General features: G+C 34.7%; 1 protein-coding gene and 1 pseudogene across 1 annotated transcript in view; one reads left to right on the top strand and one right to left on the bottom strand.

Moving 5' to 3' along the window:
- THSD7A (thrombospondin type 1 domain containing 7A) overlaps positions 1-16,791 on the bottom strand; it is a 461,297-nt gene that overhangs the window by 102,309 nt on the left and 342,197 nt on the right. The window contains exon 7 of the mRNA XM_004459100.5: positions 2,386-2,580. Coding sequence (XP_004459157.2) covers positions 2,386-2,580 — 195 coding nt within the window. The remainder of the gene's footprint in view (positions 1-2,385; positions 2,581-16,791) is intronic.
- LOC139438955 (leukocyte surface antigen CD53 pseudogene) lies at positions 12,513-14,923 on the top strand (annotated as a pseudogene).

Raw genomic sequence — 16,791 nt, 5'->3', positions numbered from 1 at the left:
AACAGAGACAGCCACAGATTCAACACGGGCAGAGTTTTCTCTATGGTTTCTTTTTAGAATAGTTTTGAATTCCACGCCTCTCTGATTTACTATGTAAACACCAATAATTTTCTTGCATGATTTGCTTCTGATGCAGCTACTAGACTTAATTAAAAATTATAGAAGTCCACCCCTTTCAAATTAAGTGGATGATAAATATCAAAGAGTAATCATAAATTCCTGCCTTTAAAACATTTCATGACCTTTCAGTGTGAAGCATCATGTCTATAGAAATAATGATCTGGAGAGATTTGCAAGCATGGCAAAATCGCTGTCATGTAGCTCAGGGGGTGAAATGTCATTCATTACGAGTCACACAGCAAGTGTCTGTAGAGTGTAATGGATTTACAGGAAGCTGGGTGACCGCAGATCTAATTTTAATGAAGCCCAAGACATAATCTGATCTGACACTTTGAAGTCTGAAAATAATCTATACAAGGTTAGAGTTACTGTTCAAAAATGCATAGAGTATAATTTTCTCTCTAAAAGGTTCTGTTTTTCTATTAGTGAAATTCAATAGATAAACTTTTTTGTAACAAGCAGTTATGTATTTACGTTAAGGTTTTAGGGAAAGTTACTGAACATTATAATGAAAATTCTTAAGTTTTCCATAGGTTGCCTTTTTTAATATGTAAAAATTTTCACCCATGTCTTAAAGCCAAGGTAGTTATATTTTGAATATTATTGCATACATAATTATTGCATATTATTACATACGTAGATAGCAAGTTTGACTAAATTAGAACATTATCAGGTTTCTACAATTAAAATATTTCATAAACAGAAAAATTTAAAAAAGGTATTGACAATCCCATAAATCCCTGATAATGGAAATTGATTATTCAGGGAGGTACACAGAGAAACACATGCTTACTACAAATAAAAATCATTATCAGTGCTATATGTGAATAAAGAGAGGCATCATTCAGCTTGATAATATTTAAATAACCTATTTTCCCAAGGAAGAACATGCCTTACTGTGATAGAATTTGATTTGCTTCTATGCTTTCCTTACTCTTGTGTTATTTTTCAGAATGACAAGATTAAGTATGACATTATATCACCCAGTCACACAGAGGCTATATTAGCATTTGGATATAAGCGTGAGAGACAATTACAAACAGCCTAATATTTCATATCAATAAAGCATGCACAAGTAAGGTATGAATATGGACAAAACATGTTTGTTCACCAACCAGGGTAAAGTGATTTAGGAGCAACATATTTTAAAAATGAACACAATCTACATACAAAACTTTTGAATTTCACAGCTTATATCCAGAAGACTGAGTTGTAGAATATCCACATAATTTTCAGTCAAGAAGTAGCAATGTAGTGTTATTTTGCTTTATATTTTAACTTTATTACTGGACTATATGCCTATTGATGAGAAGGTTGAGTTTTAGAAGGAAAAAAAAAATGATGAATGAAATAGAACACAGTAAAACTTGACATTTGGAATTTAAAGAGCTATATTCAAACCTTTACACAGGTTTAACAACTTGGGGTGTGTAGCAGTTTGGTATTATTTATGAATTCCAAAAATAGATATTGGATTACCTTTGTAAACTGATCTATTTCTCTGGACATATTAGATTGTATTAGTGGTTTCACTTTTACTCGATTAAATTATGACCAAGAGAAAACGACAGGGCAGAGGAGAGTTTGAGTTTTGCTGCTGGAGCCCCAGGAAGAAAACACACAAAGAGAAGGTGCTCCACAGACAGGGCCCTGGGAAGACAGATGAGCCTGATTGTCTACAGCTGACCTTGTGGAGAGACCAGAGCAGCTGAGCCAGGAAAGAAACAAGCCCTGGGGAAAAAGACCAGCCTTATGTCTACCTATAGTTGAGATAGGAAGAAGCTGGGTCCATGGAGTGTTAAGAGGAAAGAGGTAGGTTGAACCCTTGCAGAGACCAGCAGCTATCTTGCTCCAACACATGGCAACAGACTTTGGTGTGGAAAGTAACTTAACGCTTTATGACCTGGTAACTGTAAGCTTCTATCCCAAAAAAATACCCTTTATAAAAGCCAACAGATTTATGGTACTTTGCATCAGCACCCCTTTGGCTGACTAATACAGGGTTGAATGAGCTTGAATTAATTAGGAGGGGAAAAATGAAGTACGTTCACTTTTAAGTCTTTCCTCTTCCTATTAAAGATGCATTTTCAAGATTAATTTTGATGAACAGAACCAAACTGCCCAATACAACAGTGAGTAAATCTTGGATTGCTGGGTCTCTGATAGTGATTTTCATATAAACAATGTATCATCTAGGCTACAAAAAGAAAATGCATGACACCTTCCCAAAGGAACCCACGTCCCTTCTGAAGCTTATGATCTCACCTTCTTCACCTGCATAGGCCAGAATGGACCGTGCTCGTATCTGTTTCCCTTCTGTGGTTTTCCCTGAGCAGGTGTGTGAGCAGGAGGACCACGCAGACCACATGCTGAGAACACAGTCCTTTGGGCATGGGGCATCACAGGCAACAGGGATGGGAAAGATGGCATCTCTGCACAGCTGTCTGTCAACTTCGTCTCCTAGGAAAGACATGGCCATTGTTAAGTCAATATAAAATGAGCATTTGAAACCAGATGGACACCCAGACAAATCAGATTATTTCCCCTTTGTTCTTAGTTAAAAACAAAGCCAACATCCTCATTATCAAAAGAGGGACTGCATGCCACTGGATGTTAGAATAATACCACAAGCACATGCCCCCAGATGAGACTTTCATTACCTGAAGCCTGGGTGTGGATTGGGCATAATGCTGAAAATATTTACATACTACAGACACCTGTTTGTTAAGTGAAATTTATACTTTTAATATTAGTCTGAAATAAGGAGCATCAGTGCAATATGCTCCTCTCTTTATTAGAGAGGAGCCATCATATATAAATAAATTATGAAAATGCTCATAACTTGTGCCATATATTTTCCTGAACCAAGTCAGGTATCTGTATTTTATAGACTCTCTTGTATCACCTAGATAATTTATTTTTGTACAATTAGTAATATTCTTCTCTCATAAAAACTGAGATTGTTAGATGTGAATCACCAAGAAATGCAGATAACAGGATAGCATTATAAAACCACTGTATAATGTAAATGGAGAGAGGGAGAGAACAAGGACAAGGCAAGCAAATTGCATATGTAAGATGGTATCCCTTTAGTGCTTAAAAGTCTTCAGTAGTTTCCTTTCTCTCCTAAGATTAAGACCATATTTCTTAAAAGTTTACAAGATCTCAAATGACCTGGCTCTTGTTTCCCTTTCTAGTATCATCTCACTCCACCCTTCCCTTTTCCCTTGAAGCTCTAGGTATGTGGAACAGGCCTCATTTCCTCGACTCACAGTTCTTGTCTCTTGGACCATCCTACGCTCTTTCCGTTCTGAACCTTCAAATGTTCTCTGTGCCTGGATCCTTGGCTCCCAACACATACGTTTTTTATTTTGTCTAGCTGACCCCTGCTTATTTTTTCAGTCTCAGTTTACAAATGAATTTCCATCAGAAGCCTTTCCTGATCCCACCATCCCCAACTGTTTTCATAGCATCCATATTCCTTCCTGGGCATTTTCTGGTTTGTTTCTAATCCTGCTAAACTCTAAGGTTTGTAAGGATGAGGGCTCTGTTTGTCAACCACTGTCATATCCTCAATGCCTACCACAGAGATGGGCAAAAAATGGACCCATATAATATTTGTTGAATGAATAGAATGAGAGATACAACAGCTCAAGGAGAAAGAAAATATTGTTGCTATTTAAAGCTTCCAAAGATAACCAAAAGAGTTATAGATAAATGATGAAGAGATACTAAGTTTGATGAAACAGAGTGAAAAATATACAAAGAAAATTAATATGCTATTTTTCCACAGCATATAATCATAATTCTGAATGAGTATACCACAAATGTTGCCTCAGGCCTTCAGGTAAGAAGGGGTTAGACAAGCAACTCAAAGCTATTTCTCACTGATGGATGTTTAGAAGCATCATTTTAATGTGAGCCCTTTATTCTTATATTTGAAAATCATCACAGAACATCAGAATTCAATTGAAATGCTCTAACATCTTAATAGCTCCTAGTCTGCAGGGCCTTAAATCATTAGACAAAATCAAAAGTCAATTGGAATGCATTTAGGCATTAATAGTCACTAGTTTGCAAGGCCTTCTCACCAGGAAGTAGGGAAGAGTCATTGAATTACAATTGAGTATTATATCATTCATTCTTCTTTAGTTACTCTGGAGCTTCTATGGGATCTTTTTCAAATCTTCCTTTTATTGTCTTTAGGGCTCAGTTTATATCCCAATAAAATAATAAGATAACTAGATATAGATAATATATATATATAGGTAGGTAGAGTATAAGAAATCATTATAGCATAAGGCATTTAATATTTTATAATTTACATAATAATGATGAGTCTTTTTCCTGCCAGTATTTTTTCTTATTCCAAGTGGGGCTTGCGTAAGTCTTATTGCATTCACTGCTGTCTTTCCTTGTCCTGTCTCCCTCTCTCATTATGCTTCCACTGTAAGAATTATACTTTTATGTCTTTTATAGTAGTTACCCAATCATTTCTACTCAGAAAAATCTAATTAATTCTGTGATAATAGAGAATTTATTACATGTGTGTTATTAGATTAATTTACATGGGATAAGTGATATATTTCTGTGTGATATAATGTATACATAGAGGAATGTACAATTTTTCTGTTTTTCTGAGTTAATCTTTTATTTCCACTTGTGTCCCATATATTATTTTAGCTCCTTTTCATTTCTCTTGTTTGCTTAGTTGGGTGCCTTTCTCTTCCTGTAGCACATTCCTTCTACCTAGAAAGGACACCTTAATCTTCTGTGAAGCTGACAAGACTTGCCTCAGATTAACCTCTTTCACAAAGATTTCCCTGATTTCAGCCCTTGCTGCATTCTCAACTTTGTCATGTATAATCTTAACCCTGTGTATCTTTCTGATATCATGGCCATCATTCTCTCTCATTCATATTATGTCATTATATTCCAGCCAAAATGGCTTTTTCTCTTCTGTCCCCTTACAGATTAAATTTATTGTTGCCTCAGGGCCTTTGCACTTAATCTTCCCTTTGCAAGAAACTTTAGTCTTCAAGCTGTAGACTACTTCTCAACACTTCAGTTATCACCTCCAGCGAAGTCTTCACTATCAATGCACTCTCACACTAACCATCTTATTTTCTTTGTAGTTTTAATCACTACCAGGAACCATTTAATTATTTGTTTGCATGTTTATTACCTGACCCTACCAATACACTAAAAGTCCTAGGTGGGCTTGATAAAACTTACATGTCTTGTAACTTCATACATCGTATGTGGAATAGTGACTGACAGATAGTAGCCACTAAGAAATCTTTGATTAAATGAATAAATGAATTAATGAATTTTAAGCTGTTATGCCAGGGAACAATGTGTTGAACTAGAAAAATATGAACCTAAGTACAGTATTTATTAAATTGCTGTGTATTCAAGTGCCCTAGGACCTTGCTAAAGTGTAGTCAGTGGATGGATAGCATAGTCATCAGCTGGAATTTGCTGGAAATGCAGACTCTCTGATCCCACCCTATACATCAGAATCTGTATTTTAAAATGATCCCCAGGTGATTTAACTGCAGATAAAATCTGAGAAGTACTGTTGTAGGAATTTTTTGCTTTTGTTCCCTTGTGGCTTGATTAGAATCAGAAGGCTTCTTTGAAGGGACAGCTGTGTAAATCAAATTTATCTGTTTCTCATACCTAATATCATTCCCTTCTTTTTGGGACTTCCCTTCATATAACACTTCTCTTCACACATAGTATACATAAATGAAAACATTCATTCAATGAATAATTACTGAATGCCCCTATTGTGTTAGGCACTGGGCTATAACTGTTATATACATCACCTCATCTAATCTTCACAACATTTCTGACATAGTTATTAATATCTATTTTTTATTTATAAAGGACTTTAAGACTCAGAAAGTTTAAGTTATCTATGAATGAATGAAATTGTCCTTCATTTGTACTATAGTAGATTGCAAAGTGGTTCATGAATTTGTTTGTTGCTACATATTTCTCTCTACACGAGCAAAAGATCAAAATGAGAGTTTAGATGAAGAGATGTTCTACAAATTTACTAGTGGTTGGGTGGGAATAGAAAATACTGTGTAATGAAACTCTATGGCCATAACAATATTTAACTTTAAAAGTTGTTATTATATATGCTGCTTAATAAAGAAAGCTTGAAATTAAAAAAAAAATAGCACAACTTAACTAAAGGAACAGAATTTTGAATTGAATTCTAACCAATTCCTCAATCCCTTTGTAACTGATTTGGTGACAGGAAGAACTCGAAATGCCCAGGCAATTAATAATAGATGAGCCTTGTCCACAAAGAAGTCAGGAAACAGGCTCTCTAAGTTCTCAAGGCAAAGTGATGCACTGTGCCAGGCAAACACTGCCTCAGATACAAAGAGTGTGCATTGTTGATGTGACCACAGTTAGATATTTTGGCTCCTAGTCATTGAACAAATAGCAACAGAACTAGAGAATATGGAATCATGTAGGTATTTCACTTTGTTATGCTTTAATCAACTCTGCTGATTGGCCACAAATTGGAACCCCAAGGAACTATGCTCTTTTTAAGCTAAATCCCCAGCACTCCAGGTACAAGTCATCTGGGAAACTTTAGTTTAAAAAAAAAAAAAAAAATTGTTCTATGACTATCACAGGCAACTCCATAACTTCTTGTCTCCAGCCACATTCTGAAACCATTATTTTCATCTTATTTTCTTACATAAGGAGCTACCTGGAAATAAGGTCTCTGCTAATATGAGTAATAGAAAATAATTTCCTCCTTCTTCCTCACATTAAAAAGTTTTAATTGATAAATGACAATATTTTGATAAGAAACTGTTTTGCATGACATTACTTCAGAGACTATATAGCAGTAAATTTTTAAAAAATGCATACACCTAAATAGGCTAATTCATATTCTTTCCATGTAGGGAAATATCACCAGAATAGAACTTTTACTTCTTAGCACTTAGGAAATTCCAGTTTTCCATATTAGTCACCCTACAGTAAAGGGCATTTTCAACCACCAGATGTCTCCATTATAGAACAATTTGAAGCTTTGATTATCTGAGTTTGCATGCCATAAATCTGGGAGACAACATCTGATTATCACTACTGTGATTGATATAGTTTTACCACTGATGCAAGCATAGGCCATTGCAACTTGTCTTTCTTCTTTACTCTCTGAGAGAACAATTTCTTGGCTAGATTCTGATCGTGATGTCATAAACTTTTAGAATCCTCCTCATGCTTGTCTTTGTGTATTAAATATAGTCTATTTTCAGTATACATTTACCAATGTTGCTTCAAAGGACTGTTTTGCATTTATATAGCTCATTACCTGCCCCTCCCAAAGAAGCTCCAGGCATTTAAACTAAACCTATAAAGGATATATTTTATACGGAATGTATAACACAGAACTAGATGAACCATTGTCTGCATTTTACAATTTATATCTTACTCTGAAGCCTTAATTAAAATGTCTTACTGGTTTAAACTTGTTGGCTATACTCTATGTAAGAGGTTGAGGAGAAAAAATGGAAATGCTTGGATTTATTTATTTTTATGGGCTGAAAGAATATTTAAGTGTTTAAGTTGGCATCCCCCCATTTAAATTCTGCTTTTTCACAAATGCAATTTTAAGAATGTACCTTTAATCATTCCTGATATTCATAATATTTTGACATCTTTAATGTCATCTCAAAGTTTCGCCTCGTTTGGTCTATTTCCATGAACACCACCAAGTGCTCTTCCAAAATGTCCCCTTTCAATTCTCATATTATCTAATATTGTCAGCTAAGAGAATTGAATATCTGCTTGAGGTAATTATATTAAAAATTTGTAAAGATTTTTCATGGAAATAAAGCAAAATGAGAATTGAGATCAGAAGATAGACTTTTTTCCTGGTAAAATATAGACTGAAAGTTATTGCATTCATTGTACTAGAGCTTAAAGGTAAAATGAAAGATGAACCTTTTTCCTTTCTTTCAAGGTTTTATAATTTAGGTGCTAAGCTAAGAAAATAATGTTAATAAATTTTAAAATGATTAATTTTAGTTTTTATAAGTCATATATGTTTTTATCACTCTTTCCTAAATGGTTCTTGTATCATCATGGTTTCTTTTTCATCTTGGACATGAACAGCTTTTGTAGTTGATTTTAATAGTTATAGTAGTAGTACATACAGTATGCCTCTAAAAGGCATTGCAAAATAGAAGCTCTTCAAAATAATAGAACTGAGAGGTGGGCAAGCAGAAAAGAGGAATGAAAGCAGAGTGATGCCAGCTATACAGACAAGATCAAAAGGCACATTATTTAAAGAGTCCCCAGTATTGTAATTTTGGGATCAAATTTAATTTGCCAGACAAATATAAATTCTACAATCACTTTGAGAATTATTTTGTTGATGTCTTTTTGTAATCTTAAGAAATTGTCTTAAAAGTTCAGATTGATTTTTATAATAAAAATCTTTATTTATACATTTACTTGTTTATTGATAATCTTGGTACTTATTTATTGTAACTTTTATTCCAAAAAAGAATTCAGGTAGGAAAAGAACGAGTTTCCATTTTATGTGGACTTTTCTAGAAAGCATTTTCATAAAACTATTTTATATTATAAATGTAAGGTGTGTAGGTCCAGAATGACTCTCAGATTGAAAAAGTAGAAGACCCAGAACTGAATCTTATAACTCTTTATTCATTCCTCCTCTTGAAGAAAAACTACACATCTTTTCATTTTAAATAGGAAGTTTCACAATAAATTCTTATTGGACAAGTAAAGAAATGGATCCCAAATTATAGGACATTACTTTTCTAAAACCAATGTGCTTATGTATTTTCAATGTTGGTTTACTAGAATATTTTATACACAATTCATAATATGAATATTATCTTTACTTTCACTTTATGTTTCATTATTTCTGTATATATATTGACCCACTGACTTCTGAGTAACTTCATGCAATCTAGATTCTTACCATTATGAAATAATTATTTTCAGGTTTCTCTTCCTTTTTCACCTTCTTTAAAATCATTTCCATTCTTAACAAGTTTGTCTTTTATGTTCCCACTATGCTCTCTTCCCTGTAACATTTCTTTCTTTGTTCAATTATCTGAAGGCTCTGGGGTTTCATTCCTTTATGGCCTGAACAAAATGAATCAGGTGACCTTGAGGTAAAAGGCTGCTTCCTTTTCCAGGCAGCATCTGTGTTCTAATTCCAGATTCTGATGTAGTCAATACTATGGTCTCTAACCCATTCTAATAGAGTATATGAAAAAATACAATTTTTTATAAATAAATGATGAAATACAATTCGAAATCCAACCATAACTTTGCATGTTCTTGTTTCATTGAATTTAAACTGCCCATGGTTTAAACCTCCATGCCTGTAGACAGGCAGCGAGAAAGGGTGTTGCTTGTACTCGGTCAGGGTTAATATGGGACCTGTGAATTCTGGCCCTGTTTAACATCAGCTGCAATACCATTTTTATGTATGTTCTTTATGTGTATATTATGGAGTTTAACTGAGAATGTATGCACTTTTGGAAAAAAGGTGTGAGAAGTACTTTAACTTCACTTAAGTAAAATTAATACTTCATTTTTGTGCCATTTCTTGTCCTTTTGTTCACTACCTGAAAGTCAGAGGCTATCCTGCTGTGCTTGTTTTCAGTGTCTACAAAGAGAACTGGCTTTTGTTATAGTGAGCACTCTAGAAATCCCACAAAATTCAAATAATTACTTTTACTCAGGAATTATTTGAGAGTAAACAAAGTTTTATTCATTTTTCCTTTCTCAGTTTTACTTATTTCATATCTTCATTCTTGCATAGTTATTTTTTGTGATGTCATTGCTTTTGCTTTTCAGCTTGAATTAGAAGGCAAGTTGTCCAGGTTCAAATACTCAGCTCTACCACTTACCAACTATGTGCTCTTGAACAAATTACTTAATTGTTCTAAGATTTAGTTTCCTAATGTGCAAAATGGAGGCTCATAATTGTTCTCTTCAATGCATTGTTATGAGCATTAAGGGGGAACTTTTAAAAAAATAAATGGTCTATCACTGTTTTTAATGAAGTGCCTACTTTGACCACTACCTGCCATCCATCTGTGTTGCTGACCATCCTTCCCGTAACAGGATGGGAGCAGATCGGCTTCACTTTAAATACCAACATGTTCCAAATCACTTGAATTAAGTGTTTAACCATTTTTTCCCTAATTCTTCTTATAAGTGGGCTTGCAGGAAGGTACTGGTAAAATACTATTGCATTAGATTTAGAGTAAAATCCTGATTGTTCAGTGACTTCTTTTTGGTTAAAGTGCTATTGTTGTGAGGAAATACGGAAATACCAGGAAAAGCTATTTTATGTCATTATGATTATTAAATGCTATAGTTCATATTTGGAAATTACAGCTGTGTTGTAAACACCTTTGGACCTCAATCAAAATTTTAATTTAAACCTTACAATATAAATTATTTGGCACACAGTGATAAGTAGAAGTTCGAAGATATATAGCATCCTAATTGTGCTCCTTTAGTTCCTTTCTCACTATGGACTAAATAATTCAACTTTTAAAAACTTTAAGTTAAACAGCTGCATACAAATATTTGTTATCAAAGTCCTCTGGCATCTCTTAGACAAGGAGAAAAAAAAAACTTTCTGAAGTGCTCTGACACGGTTACATTTGAACTATAGTGCAATGTCAATACTATTAAATGAGAGAAATTACATAGTATAGTTATTTTGAAGAATTATTGATATAATCAACAAAATAATCACATGCATTTACTATGATATACTGGCTAAATTTCACTTTAAAGGCTTATGTAAACAGATGGATACACGTCAAGTACTTTGATAGAACTCAGTTCACTCTGTGATGAATTCTGATTCCTGAGTTGATGGCTCTAGCCTTGCCCTCTCACACCAGGGTACCAGTAGGCTCTGTCCCAGTTGGTCCCCCATGGAAATTTGCAGGACTCTTTGTGGGTGAGGGCCCTTGGAGTTGGCTTTCCCTTTGGTTTTGTTCTGTTGTTCAGGTCTTGGTTACCTGACATTCTTTCTCTGAGGGATTCTTACACTTTCAATAAACCCTGCAAATTATTGACCAAGTAGTCTGCTGGCCCCCCTGCTTTGATGACATCACACTTTCTAATCACTCCCTGTAGTTCTCCACATCGAGCATGCATTCTTGTCCTCTGTTTAAAGATATTCCACCATCTGCCCCTCTATGACATCTAGTAAACCCATTTTCCATGAACCGAGTATAGTTGCAACAAGACAAGACTCAGTTAGACTTCACTGCTGAAAAAGGATGATTTCATTCCTTTACCAAACATTTAGGGCTAGGTTAAAAACGAATTCCACCTTGGAAATTTTCTTGTTTAAAGCAAATTTTATCACCTCTCTTTCAACACTCCAATTTCTTGGGCCCCTTTCATATTCATACAAATAAAAAGCAAGAATAATTATTCCAAAGATAGTTATTACAAGATCACAATGTGCAAGCAAGCCTACTGAGTAATGGGAAAATTACAAATTTTAAATAGACATATATTTGGCCTGGAATCTTGCCAAGATTGATAAGAAGGCAAATTGACTTAGAAATATTATGTTCATCACATAAACTCATGCAGCCAGCAATGAACAGTGTACAATTTGACTCACTGGTGAATGTGGATTGATGAAGTGACCAAAGATGGCACAGTTCATAAAGGAAAGAATTTTGAAGGCAGTAAAATTTAACAGTCTTTGGGGAATGAAAGCTAAGTGATTGTAAATGAGGAAAGGAGGACAGTTATAAACCCAAGAGATTGGGCCACATGTGAAGGCTCTGAACAAGAAACTAATCTAAAGAATTAATCATCACCATTAAACTTTTTCTGTATTTTCCACTCAGTCGTCTGAGAAACTCATGTAAAAAGACTAAGAAGTTTGAATCACTAAGACTAGGCTGAGAGCCACAGCTGAGTAATCCACAGCCTTTCCCTTTAATCTTCATGGTTGTAATGGAATGTTTGCTAGCAAACCTTAGGAAAATAATTCTACTTTAAAAGTTTCAATGTTGGGGAAGTGTTCTAATAGTTGGTGTGAAAACTGTTCTTTTCCATATTGGAAGCCACAAACATTTTAGTAACTCTCAGTCTTTTCCATCAATAGTTAATATTTATAAAGTGTTGCTCAGGGTCATCTCAGACTTACTAACAAACAGAAATTTGTAATTAAAATGTATGTAGCTGAGAGAGAAAGCACATCATCAGTTCGACAAGTGAGATAGAAAGTCTTAGTTAAAATCAAACAAACCAAACCATGATCAACGAGCATTTGCAGAAACTGAACCCAAAAGCTCTATAAAATGTTGACATCCATCTAAGGTGGTTAGTCTAGGATGGGCAAAAATGGAACTCAGGAACCAGTTAGGATATGTCAGAATGAAAGGACAATGAGAACAAGGATCTTGGACCAAAGTAGGAAAATTAATCCAGCTTACAGGTTACCAAACCTTGTGAGGTTTCTAAACATTCCTATCTTTATGTCCTGTCAGATCTATAAAGGAAGACCATGGCAATATTCATTTTTAAAGATGATTCTGATAAATTAGTGTTTGGGAACTACCTGTCTACACATTCCAAGATAAATTACAACACAGAATAAGGAAGTGTTAATGGTTAAAACCAAATTCACATAGTCTTGCTTTTAACTTGATTTTATATATACTTATTTGACTAGAGGTAAATGATATTGGCTCATGATACCATTTTAATTTAGCTTATTCATTTTTGTTGTTTATTTCAAGCTCTGAATTGATGCAGTGATCTAGGTATTTTAAAGAGACATATAGGTGAACCGGAGAGTACTTTCGTTTAATTCATTGCCACCACAAAAAGGTTTTCAATGAATTGAACAAGGAATGAAGTTTTAGAGTAGTGGATTCCTAATAGGGATACTTTAGGGTGATATCATATACTTTATAAGGTACCTTTTATGCATGTTAGAAGCGAAATTTATTTATGAGTTGATAGAATAATTGCAGCTCTGAAGAAACACATACACATATCTTCATATCAATATACACATGGTAAAACTGACTTAAAATATTAAAACAAGTATAGATAAAGTTTGGTGGGAATTTTGTTATCATAGGAGATAGTAAAATATTTTCTAAAACTGAAATGCAATTATATTAGGCTAAAGATATTATATAATCTTCTGATGCAAATAGACTAATATTCATTTGGTATGTGTTCTCTTATACAGGGGTAGGCAAACAGATTTTTAAAGACAAAAGCAATTAGGCAAGGCATCTGTTCTGATTGGTCAATGCTTGTAAGATATTATTTTTAAAAAGCCTAGGTAGAACCAACCATTATTTTATAAGTCTTGTTCTTTTGATCCCCACTATTCCCATTATCATTTCTAAATAAAAAGTAAAAAAAAAAAGGAAAAACCTGTGCACCTGAACTCAGAGTCTCAATTTTCTTCTCAATCTAAATCTGCCTATGACTACACTTCCTGGTAAAATGACATTCCTTTCACCATGTTACCTCTCTGTTTAAAAATCTATAATAGTTTCACATGGATTATTAGGTCCAGAGATGAGAGAAAAGGAAATGATATTTTTAAGGATCTACTGTTGCTAAATAGATGATTGCCATGGCATTTCAAGAGGTATTTTTAAATCACATTTTACATCTTTTGAAATGGAGACTCCAATAGCAATTTTTCCATTGCTCAAAGTCCAGCTCTTTAGTAGCAGAGTCAAAATTTCAAGTCCAGATTCCCAGACTCAAAAATCCCCCATGTTTTGAGAGAGTCAGAGAAAGAGACAGAGAAAGAGAGAGACAGAGAGAGAATTACAGTGATTTGTTCAAGCAACTCAAAAGAAATCACTATACATTGTGGCCAGATCTTAAGGGTGGGGTGGGAAAGGAATGGCCAGATGAGAGTGTTAGGTTGAGGTAAGAGGAGCTGTTTAAAACCTAGGGAAACACTGAAACATTTTAAGCTGGGAAGTGGTGCAATTAAGTTCGCATTTTAGAATTCTCTCCTCCTGGGAGCAACCCAACTTTGTCACGGCTACCTCCGGTATAATCACTAAATTCTGCCTTTAGTACTTGGGAGCAGTACCTGCAAAAGAGCAGGAGTAAGTATAAGTATTTTGCGTATAAGTAGTTTGAAATTGCTGAAGAATGTCCTATTTGTCTTCAGTTTGCTCTTTTGGTTCTGGGGCTGCTGCATTTTTGGTTTTGGTGTCTACTTCCTGATACACAATAACTTCAGGGTGCTCTTCCATAACCTCCCCTCTCTCACACTGGGCAATGTGCTCGTCATCGTGGTTCCATTATCATGGTGGCTGCCTTCCTGGGCTGCATGGGAGAACAGGTGCCTGCTTATGTCTTTCTTCCCCTGCTGCCGATTATCCTCCCTGCTGAAGTGACCTTGGCCATCCTGCTCTTTGTATATGAACAAAAGCTCAGTGAATCTGTGGCTGAGGGTCTGGCCAGGAGTATCCAGCATTACCACTCAGACAACAGCACCAAAGTGGCATGGAACCCCATCCAGATGTTTCTGCAATGTTGTGGTGTCAGTGGCACAAGCGACTGGACCAGTGGCCTGCCAGAATCTTGCCTGTCAGATCCACAAGTTAAGGGATGCTACATGAAAGTAGAACAGTGGTTTCATTTATTGTTTTTAACTCTTCAATATATAAAAAAACTTATGGTCTCAGAAAAAAAAAGTCCATGTTCTCTCCATTGTAATATAAAAATTTACAGGCATAAGCATCTAGTAAGCACTTGACAAAAAGTAGGAAAATAAATAAGCTTACATTCTGTGTATGTCTTCTTATAAGAGTACTTTCTAAAATATATTTCTTTTCTTTCAGAGCATAATCCACCCTTAAAATGTACTGATTTTAGGATCTGGAAATTATCAATAGTATAACTTTGAGAAATGGAACCAGGGTAAAATGACAACTTCTTCTAAAAGGGCTTGTTTGGGAGTTCATTCTTCTACATACTGTAATTGTTTCTGACATTTCAGAAACACTTTTATGAGCAACTTGGCCTTTGGTGCATTACTTTTTTCAAGCTTATAGCTTGTAAATTGCTAGAAACTGTACATTCATGATGAGAGTTTTTTTAAAAGCTCTGGCTTATAATGCAAGACTTATTTGGATGAAATTTCATCTGATTTATAGTTTAACCTTTTGCTTTATTTTTAAAACCCTTCATGTATATGCTGTTTTACACCATAATTTCATAATCTCTGGCTCAGAACATACGTAATAACTAGGTTAGTAAGCTTTAGAGAAGCCATTGCCTACATGCTCTAATACAGATAAATGTTAACAAAAATAATAACTGAATAAGCAAAGAGAGAAGAAACAAGAGAAATAAACACTACTTAAATGCCATTCCTTTTGCTGAAGATCAGTAGGATACTAAGACAACCATTATCACATTCACTAACCAACAGAGTACATTTATCAGGAAATATACAGTAGTTGCTAAACTGTATTAATGAAGATAAAATCAACTTGAATACTTTCTATTGTAAAACTATATCTTCTAGCATTGTGTGCCAAGACATTGCTCTTTAGTAGCTATTAAAAAATCAAAACCACTATTGAACTAGAGATATCTTAAAAAGTGCTTCACATATATATACATCTGAAAGCTGGAAGATAAGATGCAGGCAGAATGAGACCCACAGCTAATGTGTTAAGAATTTTGATGTCTTTACCCTGAGGGTAGAAATAATAAGCTAGTCTGAAGCTAGTCTGCTTGGGCTTGGAGAGACTTACAAAGCCAGGGGTGGGGAGAAAATGGATGAGATGAAATACATAGAAACAAAATAATAGGGTGTTTTTGGAGTCAAGATTTTTAGACAATCTAAGGTACTGGGAAGTCAATGGAACAAATAACAATAGAGACCCAAACTGGAGAATATTGTTTATTCTTCTAAGATCATAAAATTTTCAAGTTATACATGTTACAATGAGTCAAAAGTATAAAGAAATGCTATGTTTACATGTGACAACCATACTACTGATTTCCAGTTAAAGGACATGAACATTAAATCATAATTTAGAAAGAATAATTGCTAATATTTTTGAGCATCACTATATGTTAGATACTAAATAATTTGCATGTTTTAACTGGCGTAATCTTCCAACAACCCCATGAGGCAGACATGAATATTATACCCATATTACCAAGGAGAAAACTGAGGCATAGAGTTTGACTAATATGCCCAAATTTATACTAGATTACCTCTCTTAGTAGTGATGGGAAACTCTATGATTCTCCAATGAAACACAGCTGTGTACACAGAATGAGAGAAGTGTGGCCAGCAAGGAAGTGGGGGATGATCTAGTTTAAGGATTAGGAAATGAGACTCATAGAGATGGCAAGACTTGCCCAAGGTCACACAGCAAGTAAGCAAGAGAGCTGGGTTTCTAGTATTCATTCCATTACCATACAGAGCTGTCATTTAGGGCTGCGACATTTGTCATTTTCTCACATGAGGCCAAACAGTCAATACAGAGGTTATAGATATTATCTCATCAGCATTGTGCGCAATTATCTGATGCACTGAAGGAAAAAATATAAATTACATTTCTCCCAAGGGCCAGGTACTCATGCTATGTAAGCTGCTTACACTGA

Source organism: Dasypus novemcinctus, chromosome 5 (genome assembly GCF_030445035.2).
Source record: "Dasypus novemcinctus isolate mDasNov1 chromosome 5, mDasNov1.1.hap2, whole genome shotgun sequence".
Lineage (NCBI taxonomy): Eukaryota > Metazoa > Chordata > Mammalia > Cingulata > Dasypodidae > Dasypus > Dasypus novemcinctus.
Note: the sequence above shows the minus strand (reverse complement) of the source record. Positions and strands in the feature narration are given on the sequence as shown.